Here is a 24,832-nt window from a genome sequence, read left to right as displayed (position 1 = left end):
AAGCTTGAGGATAGACAAGTCCCCCGGGCCTGACGGGATATTTCCAAGGATTCTATGGGAAGCAAGAGATGAAATTGCAGAGCCGTTGGCAATGATCTTTTCGTCCTCGCTGTCAGCAGGGGTGGTACCAGGGGATTGGAGAGTGGCGAATGTCGTGCCCCTGTTCAAAAAAGGGACTAGGGATAACCCTGGGAATTACAGGCCAGTTAGTCTTACTTCGGTGGTAGGCAAAGTAATGGAAAGGGTACTGAAGGATAGGATTTCTGAGCATCTGGAAAGACACTGCTTGATTAGGGATAGTCAGCACGGATTTGTGAGGGGTAGGTCTTGCCTTACAAATCTTATTGAATTCTTTGAGGAGGTGACCAAGCATGTGGATGAAGGTAAAGCAGTGGATGTAGTGTACATGGATTTTAGTAAGGCATTTGATAAAGTTCCCCATGGTAGGCTTATGCAGAAAGTAAGGAGGCATGGGATAGTGGGAAATTTGGCCAGTTGGATAACGAACTGGCTAACCGATAGAAGTCAGAGAGTGGTGGTGGATGGCAAATATTCAGCCTGGATCCCAGCTACCAGTGGCATACCGCAGGGATCAGTTCTGGGTCCTCTGCTGTTTGTGATTTTCATTAATGACTTGGATGAGGGAGTTGAAGGGTGGGTCAGTAAATTTGCAGACGATACGAAGATTGGTGGAGTTGTGGATAGTACGGAGGGCTGTTGTCGGCTGCAAAGAGACATAGATAGGATGCAGAGCTGGGCTGAGAAATGGCAGATGGAGTTTAACCCTGAAAAGTGTGAGGTTGTCCATTTTGGAAGGACAAATATGAATGCGGAATACAGGGTTAACGGTAGAGTTCTTGGCAATGTGGAGGAGCAGAGAGATCTTGGGGTCTATGTTCATACATCTTTGAAAGTTGCCACTCAAGTGGCTAGAGCTGTGAAGAAGGCCTATGGTGTGCGCGCGTTCATTAACAGAGGGATTGAATTTAAGAGCCGTGAGGTGATGATGCAGCTGTACAAAACTTTGGTAAGGCCACATTTGGAGTACTGTGTACAGTTCTGGTCGCCTCATTTTAGGAAGGATGTGGAAGCTTTGGAAAAGGTGCAAAGAAGATTTACCAGGATGTTGCCTGGAATGGAGAGTAGGTCTTATGAGGAAAGATTGAGGGTGCTAGGCCTTTTCTCATTAGAACGGAGAAGGATGAGGGGCGACTTGATAGAGGTTTATAAGATGATCAGGGGAATAGATAGTGTAGACAGTCAGAGACTTTTTCCCCGGGTGGAACAAACCATTACAAGGGGACATAAATTTAAGGTGAAAGGTGGAAGATATAGGAGGGATATCAGAGGTAGGTTCTTTACCCAGAGAGTAGTGGGGGCATGGAATGCACTGCCTGTGGAAGTAGTTGAGTCGGAAACATTAGGGACCTTCAAGCAGCTATTGGATAGGTACATGGATTACGGTAAAATGATATAGTGTAGATTTATTTGTTCTCAAGGGCAGCACGGTAGCATTGTGGATAGCACAATTGCTTCACAGCTCCAGGGTCCCAGGTTCGATTCCGGCTTGGGTCACTGTCTGTGCGGAGTCTGCACGTCCTCCCAGTGTCTGCGTGGGTTTCCTCCGGGTGCTCCGGTTTCCTCCCACAGTCCAAAGATGTGCGGGTTAGGTGAATTGGCCAATAATAAATTGCCCTTAATGTCCAAATTGCCCTTGGTGTTGGGTGGAGGTGTTGAGTTTGGGTGGGGTGCTCTTTCCGGGGGCCGGTGCGGACTCGGGGGGCCGAGTGGCCTCCTTCTGCACTGTAGGTTCAATGATAATCTATGATTAATCTAGGACAAAGGTTCGGCACAACATCGTGGGCCGAAGGGCCTGTTCTGTGCTGTATTTTCTATGTTCTCTGTTCTATGTTCCACACGTCCCTCCCAAGCCAACTCCCACCCCTCACCCAGCCGCCTCGATATGTTGTCATCCATACTTGTAGAGGGTTCCATCTTTGCTACTCCACTACTGGGCCGATATCTGGGGTTTGAGTATCTGTGTGTGTCTCCCTCCAGCTGGCACTGAAACTTCAGAGGCCAGGGGATGCCGCACTGGGACACCTCCGCAGGAGAGAGCACTGAATCAAGCCTGCCGTTTATCCCTAACCGGAAGCCTGAGGCTTATATCACACAGATATCCAGACCCCCACCAATGCCCAGGTGATTCTCTCTCTTGCCGGTGGTACAACACCCACCCGGTTCCTACTTCGCTGGAGTAGCTTTCCCAAGAGAGAGAATAGGACACTGCTGTTTATTACCTAACCAGCAGCCTGTCCTGAGTGAACGGGTTCGAATCGTTCAGGATGACCCCAGATTCTCGACCCCGGAATTAAGGTGAGGAATATCTTAACAATGACTTGGTCAGAGATCGCTGGTGAGAGATTGAAGAATTTAAACGACCCCAATTATCAGCAAATCGAGGTTTATTGCAAAACCCAGGTCAAAATCATCAAGCAGAAGAAATTATAATAAAATCTTAAGCTCTAACACAAACTATGTCTATTCGGGAAGTACTATAACGGACACAACGTAAAATCTTATTGTTACACAACTTTAGCAATGGCACAAAACACAAATCAAGCCCCCTGCCCCAAAGCCTCAACCACTATCAAAGTCAAGGGAGTTTCGCAAGCTGCTGCAGGGTACTTACAGTCCAAGGCTGCGGCTGGAGCAGGAGGTCAAGTTGAAGGTGGAGAGGTCAAGGCAACAGACCCTCAGTCGAAACACAGCCCCTTTTATATCCGTTTTACCTGGGTTTTTCCTGTGTTCGGCCAGCCCCTTTTGCATTGAATCGGTAAGGTTTAAAGTTCCCGCCCCCTTTGAGCCGGTCAGACCTGTCAAGATGGGAGTACCTCCCCTAGGTCCGCCTCCAACTTGGTAGTTTGAGTTTGGCGCGGGCTCCGCCCCCTCTGACCAGTGAGTTCCTGCCGGTGGCTTCTGTCAAGATTGGAGTACCTCCCCTAGGTCCGCCTCCAGTCTGCTTTTTGAGATAACGAGGTTAAGCTCCCTTGTGAAGATTTTCAAAGTCTTCCATCTGCTCCGGAGATCGCTGCTATTCTCACCTCGCTATGTTGATGGGGTGTTGATTGGATTCTGCTCTGGTGGAGGCAAAGTCATTTACATCTGCATGGGGCTATGACCATCACATTGTCCTGCTTACAGGCAGGCCCCTTGTGTATTCCCGTGCCCCTTTGTCTCTGTGTTTAATCTTATCTAGTTGTCTGGCTCCTTCTTCCTTGTCGCTCCTGGGGTGGGGGGGGCGGGGGGGGGGGGGGGGGGGGTTTGTAAGTATCCATACACCTACCCAGCTCAGCAGGCCAAGCCTGCTGGGAAATTTGGTTATGTTCCAGTCTCTGGATTTTACTCTTGAACAGTCCAAAAAGGGCCGAATTGCCCGAAAACCTTACAGATGCCCCTTCGATACGTCACTACCTGCTTGGACCGTATCGACACTGGTGAAGGGCAATCATTTCCTTTCGTGTGGACCGCAGGCACCCCCTCAACAACCTGCGAAACTACAAGTCCCAAGACAGTTCCCTTAATCTAGGCTACCCCTAATTTCATTGAAAGGGAAAGAGAAGACCATACTTAATTTAAACACACAGTAACATACACACACATTTCACCGGAACCCCAAACGTAAGGGTCCCTGTACATACACCACAATCAAATAACTGAACCCCGCGAATCCATACAACTATTTACATTTGAATCTCTTTATTACACTAATGATCCTCTTTTCTGGGCTGCACTTCGCTTCTTCCCAAAAGCCCGTTGAAGGCTCTTCATTTTCCTCCGTCGTCGATACCTGCCGCTAAGAGATTCAGTACAACTGAGGCGACAGCATAATGTACCCCCTGGTACAACATTTTCTTTGTGGGGACAAACACTAAACCATTCTCAGGCTCCCTGGTGGTGATCGGACAGTTGTGAGGGTCGATTGGTTGGGCTGTGGGCAGGGGTCTCTTTGCCTGAACCAGCAGTTCGGTAGCTTTTACAGTCATCCCTTCCCTGGGCGTTACACATCCCTCCCCACTGCGGTCAATTCATCCCGTTCCCTGGGTTCTGCCACCACCTTACAAAAGTGATCGATGCCCCTTGTGGACATGCCTTGGCAGACCCCCATAAACACAAATAAATGCCCTGGTCAGAAGCCCACCACTTATCCCAGCAAACGGTGATCCTACCCGGTGACCCCGTGATGGTCCGGTAGGTGTTGTTGTCCAGGCGTTCCCAGTCCGAGGACCGATCCCTCATGTCCAGGCTCAGCTTCCTGAGCCACCACCATCTCCCCAAAGGAACGTCCCCCTTACAGGTTAAACACACCCGCCTGCCCTCAGTCACCCCAACCTGGTCAGTCGCCACCTGTATCTCCTCGCAGAGTACAGAGGCCTCTCCATAGGTGAAGCTCTGGTGGCTGGAGTACCTGGTCGAATTCGACCCCAGCCATCCAGGCCACCTCCCCAGGTGATTGCCAAGATCATCAGCAAGCTCCACATCGTCGGGTGCCCCATCCGTAAAACAGACAAAACACATCCTTGCCTCTACAGAACTACCTACCTTAAAGTGCATGGCTTCTATCCAGCAGCAGCAGCAGCTCCCGCTTTGAAGTTGGGAAATCGACATGAAATTGCCGCAGCCTGTCTGTGGTACTGTGTCCACAGCCCGGCTCCACCAGGGTCCTAGTGCCTGCTGCTCATTCATTATATTACTGTATTATGCGCTTCTGTGATCCCATGATCCTAAATAACCCACACACCACTAAACACTAATTAGAACTAACAGGGGGAAATGCTATATACAATGCCACCCGTCTCCGGGTGGCCAAATTAAAACTGGACCCCGCTATATTGGGGCTGTTCACCTGTTTGGACCAACGGCTCGGGCCAGACCTCCCCCTCCCGGGGGTCCGGACTGCCCCTTGCCTCTCCTTCCCCAAAAGGGTTTGGGGATCCCTTTCTGCTTCCTCCGGAGACTGGGCTACCTGTGGCAGCACTGGGTCTCCCTCCGGAGACTGGGCTACCTGTGGCAGCACTGGGTAATGTCCTACATCCCTCGCCGTTCCCTTCTACTGGGGACCATCTTACCGGGGCTTGGCGACTCAATTGCTCCTTCGTCCCCTGGATGGTTCCCAAGCCCAAGGTGATACCTCCCTCTCCTCTGCCTCCCTAGCCTCTATACTAAGGCAGGCCACCTGACCCACAGGTAAGGGCTTGGGAATTGTTACTGTCCCTGGGCTGGGTGCTTGCAGCACTGTCAATTTCTTTGGGACTGCCCCTTCGGGACAGTACCTTGTCACCGGTTGTGTGACCGTGGAGTCAGGGACCTCCCCCACCGTCGTTAATTCTACGGGGGGTTTCTCCACTACCACCCCCAGTCTTCCCCCCAACTTGCTCTTTCTTGCCCTTATGGGGTGGAACAATTTAAATTGACTGATGTGGCGTTCGCAGGGGTCCCACCTTAAGGGATTTAAACTGCAAATAGCCGCTGAGGCAGCCTCCAGAATGGGACCCTGCACCTGGACCGGACCAGGGTCTAGGGCTAGAACTACCCCTGCGCTCCCTTTTTCCTGAGGCTGCTCCCTGGGTAGTCATACGGGTTCTTGTGGTGTGGGTGCGGGCAGGTCCTGGCCTGTTGCCATTGCCACCTGTCCCGACCCCGCTGCTAGGCTCTGGAAAAAGGCTAAAAGCCTTTTCAAGTTGATGGTTTCTGGGGCAGCTGCTCCTGCCGCTGGGGTCTGACTTTCTACTGCGGGAGCCCTCTCCTCCTTGCTCGGGTTCTCACACTCCCTCTTGAAATGCCCGGTCTTACCACACCCGTAGCATACCGGTTTCTTGTCGGAGGTCCGGGTGCCCTCATGCTTCCACTCTCTCTTAGGGGGTGCTGGTGTGATTCCATGCATCTGACCCTTATGGGGCTTTTCCTCACTCCTCTCCCCGTTGCGATATGCAAGGGTGAGTTTTCTAAGGACCTCTGCCTCATTAAGGTCCGGACTCTGCGGGTCGAACCAGTGTTCGGCCTTTGCCCTAACGTTAGGGAGACAGTTAGCTACGAGGGTCTTCAGCCAGTGGGCTGTTCTCTCATCTAAATTCTGCCTATCCGCGGGAGTCCCCCCCGCCTCCACATAGACAGTCCACAGCCTGTCTGCGAACATATTTGGCGATTCCCCTAGCTGCTGCTTGGTTTCCCCCACCCTCATGAAAGGGCTACCCAGATTTAAGCCCATTGCCTCCAGAACAGCAGTCCGTGCTGCTGCCCATGTGTCAGGTCTTCCCCCATTCCCGGAGGTCACCGCCCTGCATAGTTGTGACTCTAGGGTCATCAGGAGCATCTTTACCCGCTCCCCCTCGTCGCAGTCATTAATGTCGGCTGCTTGCTCCACCTCCATAAAATGAAGCGGCGGATCCCCTTTCGGGGTCAGCCTGGGAACGTGGGCCACCATCCCCCTGAGCGCGGATGCCCCATGGGGAATAATAATGTCGCCCTCCACCTGTCCTCTATTCGCCAGCCCCGCCGGGGGACCATACCTCCTCTGCCTTACAGGGCACATCTGTCCTACCTGGGGCTCCTGTTCCTCCTCCTCCCTGGCGTCCGGCTCTCCTGCCCCGTTGGGTAGCCCCCCTGTCCCCGGGCTAACTACCCATATAGGAGACGCCGCTATCTGGGGATACACCACTGACCCCCCTTGGACCTGCCCCTGACCGGGCGGTCCGAACCCTACCTGCTGTCCCGGCCCCATAACCGGCATCCCAGGCAGCGGTCTGTCCCCATCCCGTGGGGACCCCCATACGAAACCAGGTGGGCACGCCGCCAACTGGGGGTACCCTGCTGACCCCCCTTGGACTTGCCCCTGAACGTGCAGTCCGATCCCCCCCCTGCCTATCGGGACACAATCCCGGTGCCTCAGGAGTCGGTCTATTCCCCATGGCCTTTGGGGAATCATCCGCTGCGAGGAGCACCCTGCACCTTGGGAACCACCCTGGACCTACCAGGTGTACCTGTCCCATGACCTTGGACAAGGTCTCCTCCAACTCCGTTATCCGTGCCTGGCACGGCCCATGAGCACAGCCCTCTACTTCCTCGCGAGCCACTCGGTACGCTGCCTGGATGTCCCGGAACTTCCCCTCCAGCTTCCTACACTGCTCTGTACTCCGAATATAGAGTTCCTGGAGCCTTCGTTCCTTTTCCTTACCCTCCACTATCGGGCAGTGGAGATACTCCTTCTCGTACCGGTTAGACTCGCTGTCCTGTAGGCTGCCCCGTTTTACTTCTGCTAATTCCTCCCGCAGTCGTTCGGCTGCGCTAGCGCTGTCCCCTGCGCTGGCCCTAACTTCTCCCAACTCCTGCTCCAATTCTTCAATCCTGCGCTCTGTTTTGGCTACCTGCTGGGACAAGCAGACCAGCCACACTGCCTTCTCCAAATGCACGGTGTGCCTTACATTCTGTCCATGCGGCCGCCGCCATTACAGGTCGCTCCGCATTAATTAATTCTGAGACCCAAGGTTTGGTGAGGTTGACCTTTTGCCACATATACGAGGAGATTCTCACCTCCATTTTACTTTGTTCCCTCACCCCCTCTGCCAAGTCACATACTCCAAACCACCGGGCTCCTGCCGCGGTCGCCATTGTAGAGGGTTCCATCTTTGCTACTCCACTACTGGGCCGATATCTGGGGTTTGAGTATCTGTGTGTGTCTCCCTCCAGCTGGCACTGAGACTTCAGAGGCCAGGGGATGCCGCACTGGGACACCTCCGCGGGAGAGAGCACTGAATCAAGCCTGCCGTTTATCCCTAACCGGAAGCCTGAGGCTTATATCACACAGATATCCAGACCCCCACCAATGCCCAGGTGATTCTCTCTCTTGCCGGTGGTACAACACCCACCCGGTTCCTACTTCGCTGGAGTAGCTTTCCCAAGAGAGAGAACAGGACACTGCTGTTTATTACCTAACCAGCAGCCTGTCCTGAGTGAACGGGTTCGAATCGTTCAGGATGACCCCAGATTCTCGACCCCGGAATTAAGGTGAGGAATATCTTAACAATGACTTGGTCAGAGATCGCTGGTGAGAGATTGAAGAATTTAAACGACTCCAATTATCAGCAAATCGAGGTTTATTGCAAAACCCAGGTCAAAATCATCAAACAGAAGAAATTATAATAAAATCTTAAGCTCTAACACAAACTATGTCTATTCGGGAAGTACTATAACGGACACAACGTAAAATCTTATTGTTACACAGTTTTAGCAATGGCACAAAACACAAATCAAGCCCCCTGCCCCAAAGCCTCAACCACTATCAAAGTCAAGGGAGTTTCGCAAGCTGCTGCAGGGTACTTACAGTCCAAGGCTGCGCTGGAGCAGGAGGTCAAGTTGAAGGTGGAGAGGTCAAGGCAACAGACCCTCAGTCGAAACACAGCCCCTTTTATATCTGTTTTACCTGGGTTTTTCCTGTGTTCGGCCAGCCCCTTTTGCATTGAATCGGTAAGGTTTAAAGTTCCCGCTGGTCCCGCCCCCTTTGAGCCGGTCAGACCTGTCAAGATGGGAGTACCTCCCCTAGGTCCGCCTCCAACTTGGTAGTTTGAGTTTGGCGCGGGCTCCGCCCCCTCTGACCAGTAAGTTCCTGCCGGTGGCTTCTGTCAAGATTGGAGTACCTCCCCTAGGTCCGCCTCCAGTCTGCTTTTTGAGATAACGAGGTTAAGCTCCCTTGTGAAGATTTTCAAAGTCTTCCATCTGCTCCGGAGATCGCTGCTATTCTCACCTCGCTATGTTGATGGGGTGTTGATTGGATTCTGCTCTGGTGGAGGCAAAGTCATTTACATCTGCATGGGGCTATGACCATCACATTGTCCTGCTTACAGGCAGGCCCCTTGTGTATTCCCGTGCCCCTTTGTCTCTGTGTTTAATCTTATCTAGTTGTCTGGCTCCTTCTTCCTTGTAGCTCCTGGGGGGGGGGGGGTTTGTAAGTATCCATACACCTACCCAGCTCAGCAGGCCAAGCCTGCTGGGAAATTTGGTTATGTTCCAGTCTCTGGATTTTACTCTTGAACAGTCCAAAAAGGGCCGAATTGCCTGAAACCCATACTGCACCCCTGTCCCTATCAGTGCCCGGCACCGGGCCTATGTCATGGGGAGCCTCTACCCTCACCTCCCGTCCTTGTCAACAGTGGCATCTACTTCAACACTTGTCAGCGATGATGTGTTGGGTGATCTGGATCACATACAGGTCACCAACACTTGAAATAGTGCAACACTATTTTATTGAATCATTAACTGTTTAAACTTACTTAGACTGTGGGTTAATACGATACTAGCTTTAACTAAAGACCTTTGCCTTGTCCTAACCAGTCGATGCACTCAGCACATGGTGAATGTCTGTGTTGCAGGCTGTGAGCTCTATCCTCCTAGCTAGCTGCAACTCGAATGAGCGGGAACTCTGATGCCCCGTCTTTATAGTGCGTGTGCTCTCACTGGTGATTGGCTGCGGTGTTGTGTGTGTTGATTGGTCCCACTGTGTGTCCATCAGTGTGTGTCTGCACCATGATATACTGGTGTATATTATGACAAGCGATAGTCTCTGAGGCCCCTGTTCTGTATCTGTAGTGGGGCCTACGGCTTGGGTGTCATCATTGGCTGGGCCGTGTGTTATCCTGCCAGCAGAGTGGCACTTAGTTATGTGGTGGAGAGGGTCACCTTGTGCCACCAATCGCCTCCATGCCAGGGGCTTGTGTGTGGGCAGGCTCCACAGTTGTGGGCGAGGTATGGAAGTGTGCGTCTGTGACACACATGTTGTGATATCCTGACTGGGGGCAGGATGGATGGGAGCAGGGACGCAGTGGGCAGGCAGGGCTTTGAGACAATTGGTGGGTCTGAAGGGTGGGGTAGCTTATGGTGTCACTGGTGATACCATTGTTGACAAGGACGGGTGGTGAGCCTAGAGGCTCCCCACAACATAGGCCCGGTGCCGGGCACTGATAGGGACAGGGGTGCCGTGCCGACGACAATAGGGAGGATGCCATATCTGTCTATACTCCTCTGTAGACTCTTGGCGTTATCCTCACTACTTACCTTTCCATCTATTTTTGTGTCATCCACAAACTTGGCAATAGTGCATTCCCTTCCCTAACCCAAGTCATTAATATATTGTCAATAATTGTGGCCGCAACATGGGTCCCTGTGGCACTCCTGCCCATTGAGGTCGGACCCAGATTTGCATATTGAAGTGAGCAGTTAGTCTCACTGGAATATGTCAATGCTGGATCGGCCCACTGTCCGGGACCTAATGGCCAAGCCTTGGAGAACCCGAGCGGGTGCTGTTTAGCACTGCTTTCCACAAACGTGGACCAGGTGTACTGGCACTTGCGGGAGTCTCCCAGGCAATCGGGGGCCCGTGGGCACAGTGGCAGTGTCACCTGGGTGCCACTTTGGTTGAACCAGAGTGGCCAAGTGGAACTGCTAGGCTGTCAACGCCCAGGTGGCACCATGCCCGGGCTGGGGATTGGGACTGGGTGTGCCCTTCCCTTATGAGGTGGGGTGCTGGGGGCTGTATGATCTCCTAATTGGGGAGGTCTGGAGCCTGAGGTGGGGAACCAAGAGATCGGGGCGCCATTTTAATACGGCAGATCCTACTATTAAATGGGACTAAGTGCGGCCTTGGTGGGGCATTCCTCGCCGATGCCCAGAAACAAAGCTGAGTCCCGTTTAATTGCGAGGTCGGTTTCGGCGCTCCCAGCACCAGGAAACACCCAAGACCCTGTTTAATTTCTGTGAAATCGCGTCCAGAGAGAAAGATCTTCTCCCTGAGGGCTGCGAATCTTTGGAACTCGCTTCCCCAAAATGTGGTGAGAGCAGAGTCTGTGAACACTTTTAAAGCAGAGGCAGACAACTTTTTGATAAGAAAGGTTATCGGTGAGGGGGTGGGGGAGGAATGTGGAATTGAAGTTACAATCAGATCGGCCATGATGGTATTGAATGGGGGAGCAGACCCGAGGGGCCGAGTGGCCTACTCGTGCTCCTAATTCGGATGTTCGCATGTTCACCTGTTTAAAAATAAAACTCATGTTTTTAATTCTGCAGATAAACTGCAATGGTTTTACAATCAGTGACCAACGTGGCTTGCAGGCTGTGGGAGTCGGATTATTTCCAAACCTCTGCCTTGTGAATCATGACTGCTGGCCAAATTGCACGGTTATATTGAACAATGGCAAGTAAGTAAAAAAAAAGAAGTAAATATAGCTGCATGAAAACTTCTTTTCTGCGGAGAGTGAAATGCCTCTGAATGCAATTTGGCGAGTCAAATATAACCTGATTTTTATTGATGTTAGGCTGCTACTGTATAATATTTTAACCTGGCATGAACAAATAGTAGTTACTGGATTATAGGAATACTAGCAGGCCATTTTGCCCTCTTGAGTCTGTTCTATCATTCAGCTGATGTATCTTAACTCCCTCTAACTGGTTTGGTGCCGTAGTCCTGAATTCTCTGGTCGTTCATTGGCGGAGGGTTTTGCCGGTCCTACGCCCCGCCCACAGGATTCCCCACGGTGTGGGGCAGCTCTAATGGAAATCCCCATTGGTACCGGCGGGAATAGAGAACCCCGCTGCTAGCGAAGCCGCACCGCCTCCCGACGCTGGGAAACATGCGGCCAGGAGATCAGAGAATCGCGCCCTTAACCTGTAATGCCCTTCTTCAGTTCACTTCTCAAACACGGGTCCGACCAGAGCGCCATAACTAGAGCAAGGAGACAGGTCCTAAATTCATCCCCACCAGAACAGAGATCAAACCCAAGCTGTTGGTGTCAATCTGACCCAGTCCCCCACTGGAATCTGAGTGGTTGCGTCCAACATATACGTTTACATTCAAGCTGCGGTCTGGAGCGATAGACAGGGATGATAGAGGCCCCAATTTCTTTCCATCGCATGGCTGACTAGGGATCTCCACCACTGGTATAAATTAGAAGAATTTACAAGTTGATCGGCAATCTGTTTGGTTGTTTGGCGAACAGACTTTCCTTGGCCATCAAGTCCTGGAGCAGGACCTGAATCCAGCGCCTCTGGTGGGGTCACTATCCACTGTACCACAAGATTTCCTTAATAACCTTATTCAACACAAATCCATTAAAGTTCTCGAGCCTAGGACATCACACACAATTGTTAGCTGATTCGATTCACGGCCTGTCGGAGTCCCTGTGCCACCCTGGCTCCAGGAGGCAGCACTCCTGCCTCAAGTTCGGAAGAACATAGAACATAGAACATAGAACATACAGTGCAGAAGGAGGCCATTCGACCCATCGAGTCTGCACCGACCCATTTAAGCCCTCACTTCCACCCTATCTCCGTAACCCAATAACCCCTCCGACCTTTTTTTTTTGGTCACTAGGGGCAATTTATCATGGCCAATCCACCTAACCTGCACGTCTTTGGACTGTGGGAGGAAACCGGAGCACCCGGAGGACACCCACGCAGACACGGGGACAACATGCAAACTCCGCACAGACAGTGATCCAGCGGAGAATCGAACCTGGGACCCTGGCGCTGTGAAGCCACAGTGCTATACACTTGTGCTACTGTGCTGCCCGTCTAACTCCCGAACCTAAGCTGACACTGAGGGAGTGCTGCACTGTTGGAATATCTGAATTTCAAGGCCCTCTCGGGTGGACCTAAAAGAATCCATTTACCAATTTGAAGGAGATCATGGGGGTTTATAACTTTGAGGAAAATATTTGTCCCTCAACCAATGTCACTGAAAAAAAAATAATCTGGTTATTAATCTCATTGCCGTTTGTGGGAGCTTTACCCCTGCAAATGGCCGTATGTTTCCTATATTCCAGCAGCAATGAGATTTCAAAACGAAGCTTGTTTTTAATGAGCTTCCTGTCATTGTACATACATGAAAAGACTGTAAAAAGAACAAATAGAAATAGGCCCAAAATAGGTAGGGAGTGTAAAACCTCCACTGGCATAAAAATAGGATCCTATAAAAAAGGGAAATGCTCCTCCCTTGATTTCATATTTGTGGGGCCCACAGCTAGCCTGGGCGACTGTTGTAACAGAGTTCCTTTATTCTTTCATGGGATGTGGGCATTGCTGGCATTCCTAATTGCTCTTGGAACTGAATGGTTTCCTCGGCCTTTTCAGAGCCCAGTTAAGAGACAACCACGTTGCTGTGGGTCTGGAGTCACATGTAAGCCAGACTGGGTAAGGACGGCAGATTTCTTTCCCTAAAGGAACCAGGTGGGTTTTTACAACAATCGGCAATAGTTTCATGGCCATCACTAGACTTTAATTCCAGATTTGCTGTGGTGGGATTTGAACCCTGGTCCTCAGAGCATTGCCACTACACTACTGTCTCCCTTTGTGGAATTCCTCGGATAGCCTGGAGTCCCGTGCTCAAAATATGTCCCATGTATATGATGGTGGTACCAACTATTTGCCTTTGGGGGCATCACAATTTGTTTATATACTTTCTTAGGATATGGGTGTCACTGCGTAGGCCAGCATCAGTTGCCCATCCGTAATTGACCTTGAGAAGGTGGTGGTGAGCCGCCTTCTTGAGCCACTGCAGTCCAAGTGGTGTAGGTACACCCACAGTGCTGTTAGGAAGGGAGTTCCAGGATTGTGACCCAGCGATAATGAAGGAACGACGCTATGTTTCCAAATCAGGATAGTTTGCAGATGGAGTCTTGCCATGTATCTGCTGCCCTTGGCCTTGTAGGTGGTAGATGTGGGCTCGAGAGTGGACCTCATCTAAAACCTGTACCCTAACTCCCATCAGGTCCCCTTCATCTCATGCTTGCCAGCCTACATGGGCTCCCATTTTACAGCCTACCTGATGTTTCTTTCATTCAGCATTTTCCTGCAGGGGTCACAGAACCGGGAATACAGAGGCCTTATTTGAGCTTCTATATTGGTGTCACAGTGGACTTCAGCAAAATCAGCCAACAGAATTGATGAATTATTGGGGGGTCTTTTGGGGTCCTTGGGGGGGCGGTGAGGGGAATGGGGTTTGTCCTAATCAATGGGATTCAGCAGCACACCACTCAGAATCCATTTATTCATGTAAATTATGCTGAACCACCTGTAAATTACGTCACCTTCTGTCATTCCGGGGGGGAAAATACTTGGGGAATTTGAAAACCTGTGAAGGTGGGTTGGGGCTGGGCAGGCCTTTCAGCTCACAAAATGTCAACTTTGACCTCCTGGTTGGCTCAAACCCTGGGCTGAATTCTCTGCCGGCGGGATGCTCCATTCTGCCGGCAGCCCGGGGGTTTTCCGACGGCGTGGGGCTGACCCATAATGGGAAACCCCAATGACCTAGGCGAAACAGACAATCCCGATGGCGTGCCACACCAGAAATCTGGCACAGGGGTGTGGAGAAACCCACCCACTGTGTTTATTGCTGAAAGTGTGGTTAAAAGTTAGCTGGTTGGACTAATGGGCCCCAATCCAGAGTTCTGGATTGGGGCCTAGTAAACCCCAGCTTCAAATACTAACGATGTGGAGATGCCGGCATTGGACTGGGGTGAGCACAGTACGAAGTCTTACAACACCAGGTTAAAGTCCAACAGGTTTGTTTCGATGTCACTAGCTTTCAGAGCGCTGCTCCTTCCTCAGGTCAAATACTAACTTAATCATTGATTTCTCCAAGGTGAGGCAGGGACGTTCTGTAGAATTTCTCACCTTGTTTCAGTACTTGGATAACAAGACTGATGACAAAGAAAGATAAGGCCAGAATTTCATTGTGTGGAAGCAGGATGGGGCAGGGAGCTCAATAGGGCAGATGTTGGTAAAACCCACTTTCTATATTAGATTATCCCCAGTTCCATGTGTTCATAGTTTGTGCCAATCCGGGCGTTGATGCTTACTATTCTAACATTACCTGGACCACCACTCTCCATGGAGGAGCTCATCTAAAACCTGCATCCTAACTCCCATCAGGTCCCCTTCACCTCATCAACCCCCTTTGCTTGCTGACCTATGCAGGCTCCCAGTTTAGCCGGGCCCCATCTATAAAACCCCTCCTCGAGCCACCCCCCACCTCCTTTCTCCCCACGGCCTAGATTTCTGCGTTCCTCCAATCCCAGCCTTTTGCGCATCCCCGACTTTAATTGCTCTTTCATTGCGAGTTGCTACCGAGGCCGAAACTCTGGAAATTCCCTCCCTAAATTTCTGCGTCTCTCCACCCTTCTCCTCCTTTAAAACTAACTCTCTGACAAAACCTTTGTCCCCTCTTTGTGTGCCTCGATGTCAAATTCTGTTGGTAATCACTCCTGCCAAGCACTAGGGGAACTTTACGGCGATAATATTGAATGTTATTGAGTGTGATTTCATTATTCCTGTTTTCGTTGTGAAATGTAGTTTTTAAAATTTTTGTTTTACAGTCGCTCTGCAGTTAATTCAATGTTTCACACACAGATGAGGTGGGTTCTGCTGCTGTGGATGCCAGTTTTCTCTCTTCCTCTTCCTGTTTGACATTAACTCTGCACAGTGTTCATTGTCTGGGAGACGTAACCATTCCTACTTTTTCTGAGCTTAATCCTTCCAAAGAAGAGACCTGAAAAAGTAACAGAGAATGAGCATGTGATAAAGGTGAATTGGTGCCGTTCAGAAGAGAATCCCAAACAAAATGAGAACATTTCCCAAAATGTTCAATTGAAAACAGAAAATGGTGACATTGGGCAGCAGGGCAGTCAGCATCTGAAATAGAGAAAGGTGTTAATGTTTAATGTGGGACGTGATAACTGACTGGAGAGGCTCCTTTACAGGGCTGACTAAAACAAAGGGGCTAAGGTTGGATTGGATAGGGAGTAAAAAGCTTCAAAACTGAACACTTTCAACAGAGACACATCAAGGGACGGGTGACCAATTCACTCTCAGGGGACAGGTCGATCAATCATGCATTTTAGGAAGGCTGTGGCCCTTCATTTTAACGCGCCTTCTATTTTTGACTTATGCTGGTCAGGTTTCTCAGGCCCTTGGATACCAGAAGGTGAACGGAGGTGAAAAAGACTGGATTCTTTCGCTAAATGTCTTTTCGGCACTGCTTGTGGGCTCAGAGAAGCAGGAGAGTTACCTACAGACCCAATAAGCAAGTCTGTAAACTTTCCTTTTCTTCGCAATCTCTACGATCTTCACCAATTTCCCCTGACTAGCCCACTTTCAAGGACTCTCTCCCACAGCACCCCCATCTCTCCCACCAAATTTCCCTATCATCAGTCATTTTTCTCAGCATGTGACTAAGAACACCAACTAAGATATATTGCCATGGAATCCCTACAGTGCAAAAGGAGGCCATTTGGCCCATCGCGTCTGCACCGACCATCTGAAAGAGCACCCGACCTAGGCCCATTCTGCCGCACTATCCCCACCATGCTTGGTGGGGTCCCTTGATCATGTTTGACTCCCCCCCCTCCCACAATTCCCAATCCCCAATTGATCCCCCTCACAATTACCAACTCCCAACCACACTCGAACCCCTTGTGATCTTCGGCACGCCCCAGCCCTCCTTTACTCTCCCATCATTCTCTACACACCTTCCCCACGATGTCTCCCTTCCCTCTGCCATCACTGAACCTACTTGCTCCTGGGTTCAATGAATGCCCTCCAGGCACCTCCCATTTGATAAGCAGCCAAGCCAGTCAATCAAGCTGATTAAAAGCGAATTACTGCGGATGCTGGAATCTGAGACCAAAGAGAAAATGCTGGAAAATCTCAGCAGGTCTGGCAGCATCTGTAGGGAGAGAAAAGAGCTAACGTTTCGAGTCCAGATGACTCTTTGTCAAAGCCTGCACTGACCATGCTGCCCCTCTGAACTAAAACCCCCTACCCTTCCGGGGACCATATCCCTCTATTCTCATCCTATTCTGTATTTGTTAAGACACCCCTTAAAGGTCACTATCGTATCTGCTTCCACTACCTCCCCTGGCAGCGAGTTTCAGGCTCCCACCACCCTCTGTGTAAAATCCTCCCTCGCACATCTCTCAACTTTGCCCCTTGCACCATTGATGCGCAATCAATTACTCTCGAGACAAGGTGAGTCATAACTAACAGGCTTCAATCTGCTAGAACTGTTTCCCAGCAGCTTCGATACAGAAAGTGAAGGCTGCTGGGACGGCATCGGTTCTTATACTCTGCCTCTCAGGGCAGAGCTGTGTACATCAGCCAATGGTAGACTCCTGGGTTTAGCCAATGGTCATTCACCTCTCAGGTACCGCAATACCTGGTATTACCACATTCACCCCCTGTCAGAAAAGAGCCCGGCGGGGTGATGGCCAACGTTAATGTCGCCTTTCGCATGGTAGGACCAGGTATGGAGGTGCCGTGATGTCGAGGGTAATAGCAAAGTGTTCATGGTGCAGCAATCAGTCGATCGGGTGGCCTGGTCGTCCTTCTAGAGCATCTGGGCTTCGGCGGTGATCCTGATGGGGGTCCCGGCAGTTGCGACTCAGGGAACGTGGTGTCGTCCTCCCTGGCAGCTTCGTCACCCCTAGGCGGCGCTGTTGGGGCGAAAAGTGGGCAGGGGGGCACCTGTAGGGGGTATCGGTGCTTGTTCGGGCCTAGGCAGGGGCGGCGGGAGTACTGACCCTCCGGTCAGGTGCTGCGGGGAGGGTGCGGGTGGGGGCACTGGTGTGGGGCTCCGGCGGGCACCAGGTCCTGAAGGGAGACCGTGTTTTGGCGGCCATCAGGGAACGCTACATAGGCGTACTGGGGGTTGGCGTGCAGCAAGTGGACCCTCTCGACCAACGGGTCCGACTTGTGCGCCCTCACATGTTTCCGAAGCAGGATGGGTCCGGGTGTCGCTAGCCAGGTTGGGAGCGAGGTCCCGGTGGAGGACTTCCTGAGGAAAACAAGGAGACGTTCATGAGGTGTCTGATTTGTGGTAGTACAGAGCAGCGACCGGATGGAGTGAAGGGCCACCGGGAGGACTTCCTGCCAGCGGGAGACTGGGAGATTCCTAGACCGGAGGGCCAGCAGGACGGTCTTCCAGACCGTGCCGTTCTCCCTCTCAACCTGCCCGTTTCCCCAGGGGTTGTAACTGGTCGTCCTGCTCGAGGCGATGCCTTTGCTGAACAGGAATTGACACAGTTCGCCGCTCATAAAGAAGGACCCCCTATCACTGTGAATGTATGCGGGGAAACCGAACAGTGTAAAGATACCCTGGAGGGCCTTGATGATGGTGGTTGTGGTCATGTCTGGGCAGGGGATGGCGAATGGGAACCGGGAGTACTCGTCAATCACGTTCAGGAAGTACGTGTTGCGGTCGGTGGAGGGGAGGGGGCCTTTGAAGTCCAGACTGAGGCATTCCAAGGGACGGGAAGCCTTTACCAGATGCGCCCTCTCTGGCCGGTAGAAGTGCGGTTTGCACTCAGCGCAGATTTGGCAGTCCCTGGTGACTGTCCTGACCTCCTCGATGGAGTAGGGCAGGTTGCGGTTCTTGATAAAATGAAAGAAACGAGTGACCCCCGGGTGGCAGAGGTCCTCATGGAGGGATCGGAGGCGGTCCACTTGTGCGGTGCACAAGTGCCGCGGGACAGGGCATCAGGAGGCTCGTTCATCTTCCCCGGACGGTACAAGATCTCGTAATCGTAGGTGGAGAGTTCTATCCTCCACGGCAAGATCTTGTCGTTCTTAATCTTGCCCCGCTGCGCATTATCGAACATGAAGGCAACCGACCATTGGTCAGTGAGGAGAGTGAATCTCCTGCCAGCCAGGTAATGCGTCCAGTGTCGCACAGCTTCTACTATGGACTGGGCCTCCTTTTCGATCGAGGAGTGGCGAATTTCGGAAGCGTGGAGGGTACGGGAGAAGAAAGCCACGGGCCAGCCCGCTTGGTTGAGGGTTGCCACCAGAGCTACGTCGGACGCATCGCTCTCGACCTGGAAGGGGAGGGACTCGTCGATGGCGCACATCGTGGCTTTTGCGATGTCCGCTTTGATGCGGCAGAAGGCCTGGCGGGCTCCGTCGACAGGGGGAAGTGGTGGACTGGTCAGGGGTCGAGCCTTGTCTGCGTAATTGGGGACCCACTGTGCATAATAGCTGAAGAAGTCGTGGCAGCGCTTTAGGGCCTTGGGGCAGTGAGGGAGAGGGAACTCCATGAGGGGGTGCATGCGCTCAGGGTCGGGGCCTATGACTCCACTTCGCACTACGTAGCCTAGAATGGCTAGACGGTCGATGCTAAACACGCATTTATCCTTATTGTAAGTCAGATTAAGGATATTCTCGGTCTGGAGAAATTTTCGGAGGTTGGTGTCGTGGTCCTGCTAGTCATGACGCAGATGGTGACGTTATCAAGATACGGGAACGTTGCGCGTAAGCTATACCGGTCAACCATTCAGTCCATCTCTCGTTGGAAGACCGAGACCCCGTTCGTGACACCGAAGGGAACCCTTAAAAAGTGATAGAGCCGCCCATCTGCTTCAAAGGCAGTGTACTGGCGGTCACCATTACGGAGGGGTAGCTGGTGGTAGGCAGACTTGAGATCCACCGTGAAGAAAATCTTGTATTGCGCAATCCTGTTCACCAGGTCGGCTATACGGGGGAGAGGGTACGCATCCAGCTGCGTAAACCTGTTGATGGTCTGACTGTAGTCAATGACCATCCTATGTTTCTCCCCGGTCTTTACCACCACTACTTGAGCCCTCCAGGGGCTGTTGTTCACTTCGATGACCCCTTCACTCAGCAGCCTTTGGACCTCCGACCTGATAAAGGTCCGGTCCTGGGCACTGTACCGTCTGCTCCTGGTGGTGACGGGTTTGCAATCCGGGGTGAGGTTCGCAAACAGGGAAGGCGGGTTGACCTTAAGGGTCGCGAGGACGCAGACATTAAGGGGGGTATAGGGCCGCCAAATTTAAAAGTCAGGCTTTGCAGATGGCCCTGGAAATCCAGCCCAAGGAGGGTGGCTGCGCAGAGGTGCGGCAGAACGTACAGGCGGAAATTGTGGAATTCCCTGTCTTGGACAGTGAGGTTCGCTATGCAGAACCCCTTTATCTCCACCGCGTGTGACCCGGAGACCAGGGAGATCCTTTGGTTTACGGGATGGGTGACAAGAGAACAGCGCCTTACCGTGTCGGGGTGAACAAAGCTTTCCGTGCTCCCAGCGTCGATCAAGCACGACGTCACGTGGCCGTTGATGGAGATCGTCGTTGTAGCTTTCGCAAGCGTCCGGGGTCGTCTCTGGTCCAGAGTCACCGAGGCCAGCTGCAGTAATGGAGAGTTCTGGTCGGGCAGCGTGTAGTCGGCTGTGCTGGGGGCCTGGGGCCCCATCCAAGATGGCGTCAGCCATGGGTCGCACATGGAGTCCGGGGATAAAGAAGATGGCGGTGGCGAGGGACAAAATGGCGGCGCCCACCCGTCCAGCGTGGTGGCCGGGGGACAAAATGGCCACGCCCGCGGGTCGCACGTGGCCTGAGGATAGGGGGATGGCGGTTGGGCGCTGGACGGCCGGGGCCTGAAAGGGAGGCTGCCGATAGTCGCTGGAGACCACGGCCATGGCGCGGGCTTGGCAGACCCCGACATAGTGGCCCTTCTTGCTGCACCCCTTGCAGGTGGTGATGCGGGCTGGACAGCGCGGTCGGGGATGATTCGCCTGCCCGCAGAAGAAACAGCGTTGTCCGGCGGCAGTAGCGGGCCGTCTTGTCGCGCAGGCTTGCGGGGTCAGGGGGAAGGTCAGAGGGGCTGCCGCAATGGGGTGCCATGCAGCCCTGGGGGCCGCCGCTCGTCCAGGAGCAAAAGCCAGTGCATTTTCATAGATTATCATAGAATTTACAGTGCAGAAGGAGGCCATTCGGCCCATCGAGTCTGCACCGGCTCTTGGAAAGAGCACCCTACCCAAGGTCAACACCGCCACCCTATCCCCATAACCCAGTAACCCCACCCAATGCTAAGGGCAATTTTGGACACTTAAGGGCAATTTATCATGGCCAATCCACCTAACCTGCACATCTTTGGACTGTGGGAGGAAACCGGAGCACCCGGAGGAAACCCACGCACACACGGGGAGGATGTGCAGACTCCGCACAGACAGTGACCCAAGCTGGAATCAAACCTGGGACCCTGGAGCTGTGAAGCAATTGTGCTATCCACAAGGCTACCGTGCTACCTGTTTTTATACGTAACGTCCATGGACCCCGCCAGGGCCCGTGCCTCAGTAAGTCCCAGAGTGTCCATTTCTAGGAGCCTTCGGCGGATATCAGGGGAGGTCATACCTGCCACGAAAGCATCCCTGATCATAAGTCCCGTGTGCTCGTTCCCCGAAACTGGCGGGCAGCCACAGTTTTGGCCCAGCACTAGCAGCGCCCGGTAGAAGTCTTCCAACGTTTCCTCGGGGCTTTGCCTCCTAGTCGCCAGCAGGTGACGAGCGTAGACCTGGTTCACAGGGCGGATAGAAGGTCCTTCTAGCAGCTCGATCGCTGCAGCATAATTCTCCGCCTCCTCGATCAGAGGGTAGATCCCAGGGCTGCCCCGCGAGCGTAGAAGGTGCATCTTTTGTCTTTCCGTGGGGGTGTCGGCGGCCGTGTCGAGATAGCCCTTAAAGCACACCAGCCAATGTTTGAAGATAGCAGAGTTGTCCGCGTGGCGGCTGAGCTGAAGGCACTCCGGTTTGATACAGAGATCCATCCTTTCAACTGAAGTTGTCGCAGATTAAATTGATGCGCAATCAATTACTCTCGAGACAAGGTGAGTCATAACTAATAGGCTTTAATCTGCTAGAACTGTTCCCCAGCAGCTTCGATACAGAAAGTGAAGGCTGCTGGGACGGCATCGGTCATTATACTCTGCCTCTCAGGGCGGAGCTATGTACATCAGCCAATGGTCATCCACCTCTCAGGTACCGCAATACCTGGTATTACCACAACCTTAAATCAATGTCCCTAGTAATTGATTCTTCCACCCTGGGAAAAAGGTTCTGACTATCCACTCTGTCCATGCCCCTCATAATCATGTAGACCTCTATCAGGTCGTCGCTCAACCTCCGTCGTTCCAGTGCGAACAAACCAAGTTTCTCCAACCTCTCCTCTTAGCTAATGCCTCCATACCAGGCAACATCCTGGTAAATCTCTTCTGTACCCTCTCCAAAGCCTCCACATCCTTCTGGATTGTGGCAACCGAATTGAACACTATACTCCAAGTGTGGCCTAACTAAGGTTCTATAAATCTGCAACATGACTTGACAATTTTAAAACTCAATGCCCCGGCCATTGAAGGCAAGCATGCCGTATGCCTTCTTGACTTCTTTCTCCACCTGCGTTGCCACTTTCAGTGACCTGTGTACCTGTACACCCAGGTCCCTCTGCCTATCAATACTCTTAAGGGTTCTGCCATTTACTGTATGTTTCCCAGCTGTATTAGACCTTCCAAAATGCATCACCTCACATTTGTCTGGATTAAACACCATCTGCCATCTCTCTGCCCAAGTCTCCAACCGATCAATAGCCTGCAGTATCCTCTGATGGTCCTCATTGCTATCCGCAATTCCACCAACCTTTGTGTAGTCTGCAAACTTGCTAATCAAACCAGTAATATTTTCCTCCAAATTTATACATACTACAAACAGCATTGATCCCTGAGGAATACCACTAATCACAGCCCTCCATTTAGAAATGCATCCTTCCACTGCTACAGCCTGTCTTCTGTGACCGAGCCAGTTCTGTATCCATCTTGCCAGCTCACCTCTGATCCCGTGCGATTTCACCTTCTGTACCAGTCTGCCATGAGGGTCCTTGTCAATGGCCTTACTGAAGTCCATGTAGACAACATCCACTGCCCTACCTCATCAATCATCTTTGTCATTTCCTTGAAAAACTCGATCAAGTTAGTGAGATACGACCTCCCCGTCATAAAACCATGTTGCCCCTCACTAATATGTCCACTTATTTCCATGTGGGAGAAAATCCTTTCTTGAAGAATCCTCTCCAATAATTTCCTTACCACGGAATTAAGGCTCACCGGCCTGTAGTTACCTGGATTATCCTTGCTACCTTCTTAAACAAAGGAACAACATTGGTTATTCTCCAATCCTCTGGCACCTCCCTTGTAGCCAGTGAGGATACAAAGATTTCTGTCAAAGCCCCAGCAATTTCCTCTCTTGCTTCTCCTTATGAATCTACTTACGTCGAATACAGAGCAAAGAAACAATTGGGAAAACACAATTCTTGGCCAGAGTTGAAGTGTTGTGTGCACTTTGGGTGGAATCGTTATTGAAAGAGCATAGGTGCATTTGGATGGCGCCAGGAATGGAGAGCTTTGACTGATAGCGTGCAAAAGCAAGAAAACTTTGCTGATCTTTAATAAAAATAACTGGTTATGACTCAGTTGGATTATTCTGTTCAATTCCGGACACTACACCAACGTTCTCTTTAAAACTCATGGCTGCACCGCATAGATGGCCCCTTTAAGTTACAATGTTATGCGCAACCACACAAAATAAAATTATAGCTGCAGTTGCCTTAAAGTGCACATGCACTTCAAAAACACAAAACTAGAGGGCGACACATTGTAAAGACGGAAGTTAAGACCTTGAAGAGAGTGCAATAGATATTTGCGAGAATAGGAAGATGTATTTCACTTGCATGGGGAGACTGGAGGAATTGGGTTTGTTCATCTTAGAGCAGAGAAAGTTCAGATGAGATTGAATAGAGGTGTTTAACATCATGACTGGGTGGGATAGGATAAATAAGGAGAAAGTGTCTCCAGTGGCAGAAGGGTCAGAGGCCTTAAGGTTTACGAAAGACCAGAGGCAACTAAAGGAATTGTTTTTTTTTATGTAGCTAGTTGTGATCTAGAATGACGTTCCTGAAAGAGTGATGGATGTAGGTGGATTAGTAACAACTCATAAGAGAATTGGACAAACATTTCAATCAAAAAATAAATTGCTGGGCTGTGGGGAAAGAGCAGAGGATTGGGACGAGTTGCCAGTTGGGTAGTTCTACCAAAGAGCTAGGCATGATGGTCTGATTGCCCTGTGGTTATATCATTCTATGATTAGTGCAGGTTTGAGACACTGAGGGTTAATTATACCCTAACCCTCCTGGATGGAAGCTGATGGGTTGATTGTATTTCCACAGGATTTTGTTGTGGGGCAGGGAGTGGGGGTAGTGGTGGTATGGGGGGTTTTGAAGCCCGATATTTCTAGTTCAGATGTTGACTGTTCGGCATTTTTAGCATTCTTTGTTTGTACTCTGTTTATAATCCCACACCCACCCACCCACAAGAGGAGACAATGGGATTGACGTCTTGTGTGGGACCAAAACATTTATACTCCAAATATTAACCATTCTTATTCTTTTGAATGCTAACTGACCTTGTTTGTAGCATTTTCTATTCCTTTATGGAAATTTGAAAGAATTGTTGTATCCAGGTTGCCAAATAAACCCACAATGTCTCACTGTTCACCCATCCTCATCCTCACTACTGACAACTTGTTAACAGGACATTGGGGTGTTCCGGATCTCACACACATGTCTTGGTCACTTGGCTGTTTGAGTCAGCATGCAGACAGCATCATGTATGCTTTGGTACACGGCATGGTACATGAAAGGTGCAACATTTCAATCGAAAAATAAATTGCCAGTTCCGTTAACTTTTTGAGAGCAGAATGTAAGTGGAACCTGTGCAGATATTCTAGACTAGCACTCCACGGTGGGAAGATAATTAATTCTTTGGGACAGGTGGTTGCCTTCACACAAGGTGTAAACATTGAGTTCTGCCCAGGTATCTGAGGAGAATGTCTACTCAAGATCATTGGAGATCAGTTCAGCCTCACAGAATCACGGAACTGCTATGGTGCAAAAGGAGG

The 24,832-nt window shown here is 51.3% G+C and overlaps 1 protein-coding gene across 2 annotated transcripts in view; it reads left to right on the top strand.

Annotated features, from left to right (window-relative positions):
• LOC140409286 (histone-lysine N-methyltransferase Smyd1-like) overlaps positions 1-24,832 on the top strand; it is a 154,429-nt gene that overhangs the window by 69,595 nt on the left and 60,002 nt on the right. Inside the window, exons 4-5 of one of the 2 annotated variants that reach the window (XM_072497659.1) lie at positions 11,116-11,246; positions 15,420-15,458. In XM_072497659.1, coding sequence (XP_072353760.1) covers positions 11,116-11,246; positions 15,420-15,458 — 170 coding nt within the window. The remainder of the gene's footprint in view (positions 1-11,115; positions 11,247-15,419; positions 15,459-24,832) is intronic. The other variant, XM_072497660.1, reaches the window with a different exon arrangement.

This window comes from Scyliorhinus torazame, chromosome 3 (assembly GCF_047496885.1).
Source record: "Scyliorhinus torazame isolate Kashiwa2021f chromosome 3, sScyTor2.1, whole genome shotgun sequence".
Lineage (NCBI taxonomy): Eukaryota > Metazoa > Chordata > Chondrichthyes > Carcharhiniformes > Scyliorhinidae > Scyliorhinus > Scyliorhinus torazame.
The sequence above is the reverse complement of the archived record's forward strand: the minus strand, read 5'-3'. Positions and strand labels throughout refer to the sequence as shown.